The sequence below is a fragment of the Astyanax mexicanus genome, chromosome 14 (assembly GCF_023375975.1).
Source record: "Astyanax mexicanus isolate ESR-SI-001 chromosome 14, AstMex3_surface, whole genome shotgun sequence".
Taxonomy (NCBI): Eukaryota; Metazoa; Chordata; class Actinopteri; order Characiformes; family Acestrorhamphidae; genus Astyanax; species Astyanax mexicanus.
In genome coordinates, this window is record NC_064421.1 from 3,726,219 (window position 1) to 3,734,534 (window position 8,316).

The following is an 8,316-nucleotide window of genomic DNA, read 5'->3' on the forward strand; positions in this document are numbered from 1 at the left end:
AATTTCGCTCAAAAATGTTGGTTTGTACTCGCTGAGAGAACAACCAAGGGACTCTCAAGCATATAAACTTGACCAATTGTCTGAATTTGAAAACATCCTCAAAGAGGACAAGTTGTAAAGACTTATTTAACTAAAGTTTCTGCCACAAAGGGTTCATAGGACATAGGCCAACTTCTTTTGGGTTCCTAAAGAACAAGGTATTGAAGAGGAATTTTGAGTGTGACCCTTTTAAAGGTTTCCCATAGTATAAAGATTCCACCAATTTATAAGGTTTTACTAGAGGTTTAACATTATGCAGAGCTTCTTTGTTCTTTCCTAAAGAGGCAGCCATTGAGATTTTGAGTTTCTTTACAGAAGAAGGCATACATGCCTATAGCTTTCAATCGAAGTCAGTGTAAAGAGATTTTATTGCAAGTAATTCTGGAAAAATTATTTTAGTTAACATTGGTTAACATAGCCATACTATTAATACCACTTCAAGTGAATGTACGTGTATGGTAGCACCTGTCAATGTGTTTATATGTAGTATATTAAGCAGCAAGTGAACATTGTACTGGCTTGACAACTGGATGAGAATATCTCCAAAACATCAAGCAGGTCTTGTTGGGTGTTCCTGAAATGCATTTGCCATTATTGTTTCAATAAATGGTAACCATTATGGGCACCAAATGCATATTAATTCTAATTCTAGAGGCCCAATCTCACACCTTCCAGGACGTCTAATGCTAATATTGGTCTTGGTTCCACATACCACAAGACACCAGGTCCTAATGCTTTGGCCGATCAGTGTATGTGCTTTAGCATTTAGCATTTGTTGTCACTCATTAAAACAAGCCAAAAGACCATCAAAACAAGCATTTGAGTTCTTTAACACATAGTTTATTGTAGTCAATACGGTTTACAATGCACAGTTTTTTTTAATGCGTAGAAAAAGTGTTTTGTACGTCTTTGAGTGTTACTTTATGATCAATTTGACCATTTCACAATATTCAAGTCAGATGCAAGGATGTCTGGAAAACAAAAACATTCTTTTTGTGTGTTATCAATAAAGAAATAAAGTTGACAATAACAAGTAAAAAAAATACATAGAAATGAAATCACCCTCTGTGATCGAAAGAAAAAGGAAAAACAAAACAAACAGACAAAAAAGTGATTGTCAGGACATGAAATAATAAAATTAAACTTCACATGCTTCCTCCACCCCCGAAAGTAAATAAAGATAACTGCTCATGACTTTTGTTCATAACTGTCTGTCTGTCCCTGATAACCTGTTGCATAAATTAGTTCCTTCTTTTACTAGCACCCACTGCTTGGTGTATTTTCAAGTTGAGATGCCCCTATTTCTCAAAACCGAAGAACAACCTCTCTAGACGAGCAGGTCGTTATTCTCGCTTTGGAAACAGAAAGAGGGTTTAGGAGTTAAGGAATGGTTCTACTACCCTATCACGTTGAGGCGATCAGGAAGCCACTGAAGGAGCAGTGGACGTTGTCGGCAGCAAAGACACCATTAGCCTCATCATCGGGGATCTGAACGTAAACTGTGTCCTGCTCGTTAAGCTGAAGGACAGCACTGCCAGACATCTGGTCCAGGAATCCCTTGTTGTACTCATCATAGGTGAACATGATGGGGTCACTGTTCTTGTACAGTGCCACCAAAGCATTGGCTCCGTTCACATGCATGCTGTAGGAGAAGTAATAGATTCCTGGAACCTGGCAGGTAAAGAGACCTGTCTCGGGGTCATAGTGGTGCTCAGCATTGTAAACCACCTGTTCGAACTTAATGGGGCTACCAGATGGAGGATATGGGGTCACAGTTGCGACGGTAAATGCAGACATTGGGGTCTTGACGTAAGGCATTACAATTTCAGCGGGGACACCAGATTTCTCAAAGACAACCTCGCCAGGGGGACCAGGTGGGCCAGGAGGACCAGGTGGTCCATTTACACCGGGAGCACCATCAGACCCAGGAAGTCCAGGTGGACCCTGAGGTCCGGGAATTCCTTTAGCAGCAAGACCTGCGGGGCCAGGAGGCCCAGGAAGACCAGGATGACCTTTAGCACCTGTGGCACCAGCTGGGCCAGAAGGTCCAGTAGGACCTCTTGCACCTGGAGCACCTGCAGGTCCTGTCTCACCAGCTGGGCCAGTGTGTCCTGTAAGACCCTTGTGTCCAGCAGGTCCAGGAATACCTGGAGCCCCCTGAGCACCAGTGGCACCAGTATCTCCCTTGCTTCCTGTGGCACCAGTAGCTCCCCTTGGGCCTTGTGGGCCTTGTGCACCTGGGTAACCCTGTTTTCCCTCAATACCTTGTGGACCCTGCTCTCCCTTGTGTCCCTTAATGCCCTGAGGCCCAGCTGAACCTGTGTCTCCCTTATCACCCTGAGCTCCCCTCTCACCTGGGAAACCTCTAGGACCCTGAGGACCAGCTGGACCCTGAGAACCAGTGGCACCTGTATATCCGGTGGCTCCCCTAGCACCTGGCTCACCTTTCTGACCTGTTGTACCGGGGCTACCTGCTGGTCCTGTATCACCCTTCAGACCATTTGCACCTGGCTTGCCATAACCTGGGACACCGGGAGCACCAGGTGCTCCAGTTGCTCCCTGGGGACCTTTGGGGCCGGTAGGACCAGGAATACCTGGAGCACCGTTTTCACCTGGCTTGCCTGAAACTCCAATTCCGGGTGCTCCAGTCTGACCTTTTGGTCCTTGTGGTCCTACAGCACCTGGTGTACCATCCTGACCAGGTGCACCTGACTTACCTGGCTCACCTGGGTATCCAGGTTTACCTGGTTTACCAACTCCAGGCTGGCCAGGTGCCCCTGCAGGTCCAGCAGGTCCAGTTGCGCCGGTCTCACCCTGAGGTCCCTGAAAGCCAACACCCCTCTCTCCTTTCTGCCCAGGGATTCCAGGCAGACCTGGGTGTCCCTTAAGACCTTGCTCTCCTCTTGGTCCCATTGCTCCAGGCAACCCAGCTGCTCCAGGTTTGCCAGCTGCAGAAATGCCAGCAGGCCCGGGGCTGCCGGAAGGTCCAGGTGCGCCCCTTGCTCCCTGAGGACCAGGTGCACCAGGGTCTCCTTTAGCTCCAGGATAACCTGTTGCGCCTGGTTTGCCGGGTCCACCTGGAGTGCCTGGTTTACCAGGTGCAGAATAGCCAGCAGGTCCGGGAGGTCCGGGTGGTCCCTGAGGTCCAGGGATTCCTTCACCAGTCTCTCCTTGGGGTCCGGGAGGTCCAGGGGGTCCTTCGGGGCCGGGCTCACCTGGAGCACCTGGCTCTCCTGCTACTGAAACAACTGGAAGAAAATGAGAGGGATATCAGTGGCAGTTTTTTTTAATTGACCATTGATTTGAGATGCCCAGTCAAGACCTAGAAGTAGACTTTTTAGAACAGCAAAACTGAATGGATTAACTAAAATCAATCATAAAAGTTATATATGGGTAGCCCCTCTAGTACCCTAAGACTTTTGACCACAGGTTAGTCCATGTTGGCCCTACATATGGATGTCAGTGATTGGACCAAGATGGGTAAACATGGGCTCCATCTTGGTTTTACACTACAAATTGGGTCTAAATTTTAAATTGAGGTGGTTTGTAATGATGGGGCCATTTGGGAAACCCAACTGGGTGGTCCCAATGAAAACCACCTATCCCATATAGGCATAATGTCTGGGTCTGGGCTCCAGGTCCCATCACCCATCAACTCTAATAGGGCCCAATTCTGACCCTGGTAGGCATCCATATGTGGGCCAACATGGAACCCATTGACCAAACTTCGGTTCCCAGTTGGGTAGAACCATCATGCACCATTTTTACAAACTTCACTGCTTGGATTTGATTGTTTTAAGCCCCATTTCAAGAACTCACCCCCTACAATCACTGGTTGGATGCTTTAAATGTCAATGGGATTCAGGCTCAAGCCCCAAATGTGGCCTGATGATGTCTATCTATTCAGTATAAGAGGTTAAAAAGCAGGTTTCCTCTCCTCACTGTTGCTATGCAACATGCTAACCAGTGCATTAGCATGGATGCTAAGGGAAGGCGAATGCACACTGAGGTACTCAACCTCGCTGCATGCTTAGCTTTAAAACTAAGGAAGTTGCTTCAGAAGAAGATGTATATGCCTGTAGGCCTGACACAATACCTGTTTTATTTCTGTATGATATATTGTTCCAGACTTATTTGTGATAATTGAGATTTTCCATTGAGTAACCATATATGAACCATTTCTCCTTTGTTTTAAATGCTTTTATGAGTTAAGAACCATCTAAAAGTCTAAATTAGTGCATGTTTTAGTTTTAATTAAAGTCCTACATAAATAAAACATCATTTAACCCCTTAATGGCATGGTGTTGCCCTCAGATAAAAAAACAAACACTTTTTTATCACTGATTATTTACACTCCTACATCTCTTTATTTATTGTAATATCTCAAAATATCATGTTTAGTTTTTAGTTTACTCAATAAAACAGTTTTTTTTATGCAGCTAATGCTAATATTTTGTTGGAAATAATCATAAAAACAGTGGTGGCAGTTATTATTTTACTTCCTAAAATCAATTTAAATCAGTGCCATGAAAGGTTAAATATCTAAGAAAAGTCCAAATAAGCATGTTTTATGTTTATTTGGAGAGAAAAGGTTGATATGTGTTTTTTCATTGGAATGGCTCAAATTGTATTTTATTGTTATTTTAAGCTATTTCATACCTCTGATATTCTTTTTGAAAGCAAACACTGACATTTTATTATATTTTTTGCTAAGGTTCTACATAAATAAAGCTTAATTTAATAATTTATGGCATGATATTACACCTCTACATCTCTTTAAGTATTGTAATATTTAAAAAAAAATCACGTTTAGTTTTTAGTTTACTCAATAAAACAGTGTTTTTATACAGCTAATAAAATAAAATTAATCGTAAATCAGTGCTGGGTGTTATTTTCCTGTGTCATAAAGGGTTAAATGAAACACTGTTTTAAACAAATGATCCTGACAGGCTTTAAAACTACTATAAAACTACTGTAAAACAGTGTGAAATCTGTTTTTCTTAAGATATTTTTCATTTAAAATGATGACATATTTAACCACAGCTAATAAAAGGAACCTAGCTGAACAAATAGTCTGTAAAATTAAAATAAGCCTAAGAAAAAAACATATGAAAAATGATATTCCAGCGCAGTCATGCTATGTGTAAGCTTACTAAACACTCTGCAATGGATTTTCTCCCATATTTGCAATAACTCTGTCTTGTATATATGTCTTGTATATCCCTCTGTCAGATATTGCAGGTTTCTCTAAGAAAGTCAAACGTATTAAACTATTTACGGCAGCCGAGGATGAAATTGAGGGCCCTTGTTTTATGGGAGGCTTGATGTGGTCACACTCGCTGGTGTGTAAACTCCATCAGCCCCCGGGTCATTCTGACTAAAACAGCTGTGCCTGGTTTTCACTGTGACACACCCAAACCAATCACGTTTCTGACTTTGTTTGGTACTTTTCTAAAGGCCTGGTGTTGTGTAGAAGAGAATGCATCCTATTAGGATTAGCTATAGCTCTTATAGCAAAGGGAAAATTGAGTTTATGAGATTTTCAGTCTGTTTGTATTTGTCTAGAACTTATTTTAATTTTATATCTTAATATCTTTATTTTAATACATTTAATATTGCACATATATGTGCACCCACATAAATTCCTTATATGTGTATCTTACTATGTTAAATAACTCTAAATAACTTCTAAGGCTTTTGCAGCATTACAGACATGTTGGGTCTACAAAATGTAAAAAGAATACTTAATATCATAACTTTGACCTTTAATTTAGGCATACAAATCATTAAGAACATATTTAAGAAAAAGAACGCATTTAAAAAAAAAAATAAATAAATATATATATGATCTATAAGCCATAAGCCATGTTACTTAGCCAGTTTTGGCTCTAAACATAGATTTTCATAGATAAATGTGTTATATAAATGTATTATTTAAATGGAAGTTGTCAAAATATTCTAAAATATAAATGTAATTTTTAATATTGTAATATAATTCACATTTGTTGATTATTTAATGCTTAAGCAAATCATTAGGAAGAAATGAATGAATCTTTTAACAGTTTAATAGTTTTCCTTGTTTGAGGATATTCAGAATGTTCTGTTTTAGTAAAGAAGCATTTCTGAATCAAGATTATTCTAATATATACATAAATATATCTGAATATATTGTGTGAAATACACATTTGATTCTGTGTAAACATGCATCTGAGGAATAGAGAACTAAAGTCTTAGAACTAATTAAAGGTGAAATATATAACACATATTGAAAAATATTTCAAAAAATGCAAATAAGCTTATTAAAATAGATGCATTGCTACACTTTCCTTTAACTGCTAAAAGTTGGATTTGGTTTTAGAAACATTGAATAATAGAAAAATACATTTGTAAGCATTTCATGTTTAAGAACTAACTAATGGTGAAGTATTTAACATAGAGAGTCTTAAAACTATCTATATGTAAAATATATAACATATTAAAAAATATATATGTATATAAAACAATGTATACAAAGAGTATAGTTCAAATAAAATTGCTACATAAATTGCTACATGTTACTTCAACTGCAAAAAGTTGGATTTGGTTTTAGAAACATGGAGTTTTATACTAGTTTTATTTAGCAGTTCTGTGTTTAAGAACTAACTAATGGAGAAATATATTTAAAACATATTTGTATATAAAAAACCCATAATACATTACATATTATACATACTATACTAGTATTGCTGCTTCTTCTTCTTCTTATCTGAAAGTGAAATATATTATTGCTATGAACTCTGAATTACAGAAAGACACTTGTGCTCTTATTTAAATGCAGAGGCAGGAAGCTTAACACCATTGGTGGAATCAGTGCAGCGCCTCAGCCAATCACAGCAATGCACTTGCAGCAGCTTGAATTGATGCATGTCCCATTCTAAACTCCTGCACTGGTCAGAAACTTCACTTTATGACTCAGATCTTCTAGTTTTTTGTTATTTTACTCATTTTTTAAAGGAGAAAAGCTCTGAATTAACCTTAAATTAACTTTATTTCCCTTAGAAATGGAAAGCTGAGATCACACTGACTCACCATGGCTCTTGACTGAGTATGGCTGGTACTGAGGTGCCTTCACCAGTTTCTTCACAACGTATCTCTCGCCGTGGGCAGCAACCAGGGCCACCAGGAGGAACAGGATGCTCGCTACTCGTAGGTCCATTTTCTGAGATTATATCTGTGGAGGAGAATAAAATGATTAGAGAGGATGCAGTATATAAAATATAGTGTATATATATATAAAGCTTATGTGTTTCTCTGTGTGGAAAAAGTGAAAAACCAAGCTAGAAATAAGAGAAAATCATTCAAAAGTCGTTTAAAATTATTTTTTAGACATTTATCGTACCAGAAATTGGATAAAAAACCTTTCATTATCACTTTGCATGCTCTAAACATGCTCGGTACACAATGTCATATAGATTTAAACCCTCTAAAACCAGCTACATTAACATTAACATATAAGAAAAGTAATAAAAATATATATTCAGTAGATATATTCATCTAAACAGCACAATACTCTGCACCTGCCACACAGTGCTGTCTCTCTCTTAAAGTTTTGAACCCAATTAGGCCTGTTTTAAGCTTTACCCAAAACAGAGCAACTAAGAAATAGAGAAATAGATAGAGCAAATAAGAAATAAAAAGAGAAAAAAGAGAAATAGAGAGAGTGAGAGACATGCAGGACACATACCAGCATACTTAGAGTCCAAATAAATAAGGAAGTCAGTGCCAGCGGCTCCCCCGGCTGTATATCCTGAAGGTAGGAGCACGTTTGAGCCTCTGCTGCTGCTGTCTGGCTCTCTGATGAGGGTATTTATACTCTATCTGGCCCTCGCATCATTAAAAAAGCACCTACCACACTGCTGGATCCTCCCCCCGCTCGCTCAGCTCCACTGTAATTAGGAGGCTGATCTGCCCAGCCTTGGCGTGTCGCTTCAGGATGCCTGTTTGCTTTTCAGCATTCAGACCCGTGATTAGATTTCACTAAGTTTTCCTTGAGTGAGTTAAACACAGTGTTTTACTGATGAATTCAGTTAAAAAAAATCATCACAACTTATAACAACAGCACTTAAAACAAGTTATAAGCAGGTAAAATAGATTTTTAGGGATGACTTTTTTACAATATCATCACAAATGAGCTGTTTTTGTCCTGTATGTAAGTTATAAACATGTATATAGTATATAAAATATTTAGAACATGGGTAAATAGTGTTTTAGTAATGAATTCAATTAAAAATGTCATTG

The 8,316-nt window shown here is 39.1% G+C and overlaps 1 protein-coding gene across 1 annotated transcript; it reads right to left on the reverse strand.

Annotated features, from left to right (window-relative positions):
- Nucleotides 1–857: 857 nt before the first annotated feature.
- col10a1a (collagen, type X, alpha 1a) lies at nucleotides 858–7,872 on the reverse strand. The gene is made up of 3 exons (XM_007233650.3): nucleotides 7,763–7,872; nucleotides 7,108–7,249; nucleotides 858–3,287 (listed from the first exon to the last, which is right to left on the reverse strand). Exons 2-3 carry the CDS (start codon nucleotides 7,232–7,234, stop codon nucleotides 1,444–1,446), a joined length of 1,971 nt encoding a protein of 656 aa, XP_007233712.3. The 5' UTR covers nucleotides 7,235–7,249; nucleotides 7,763–7,872; the 3' UTR covers nucleotides 858–1,443.
- Between the last annotated feature and the right edge of the window lie 444 nt (nucleotides 7,873–8,316).

Excerpts from the sequence above, each read along its gene's own strand:
- col10a1a (XM_007233650.3), bottom strand. The coding sequence starts at position 7,234 with ATGGACCTACGAGTAGCGAGCATCCTGTTCCTCCTGGTGGCCCTGGTT. Across the intron at positions 3,288-7,107 it reads ATACTCAGTCAAGAGCCATG|TTGTTTCAGTAGCAGGAGAG; the intron begins GTGAGTCAGTGT and ends ATTTTCTTCCAG.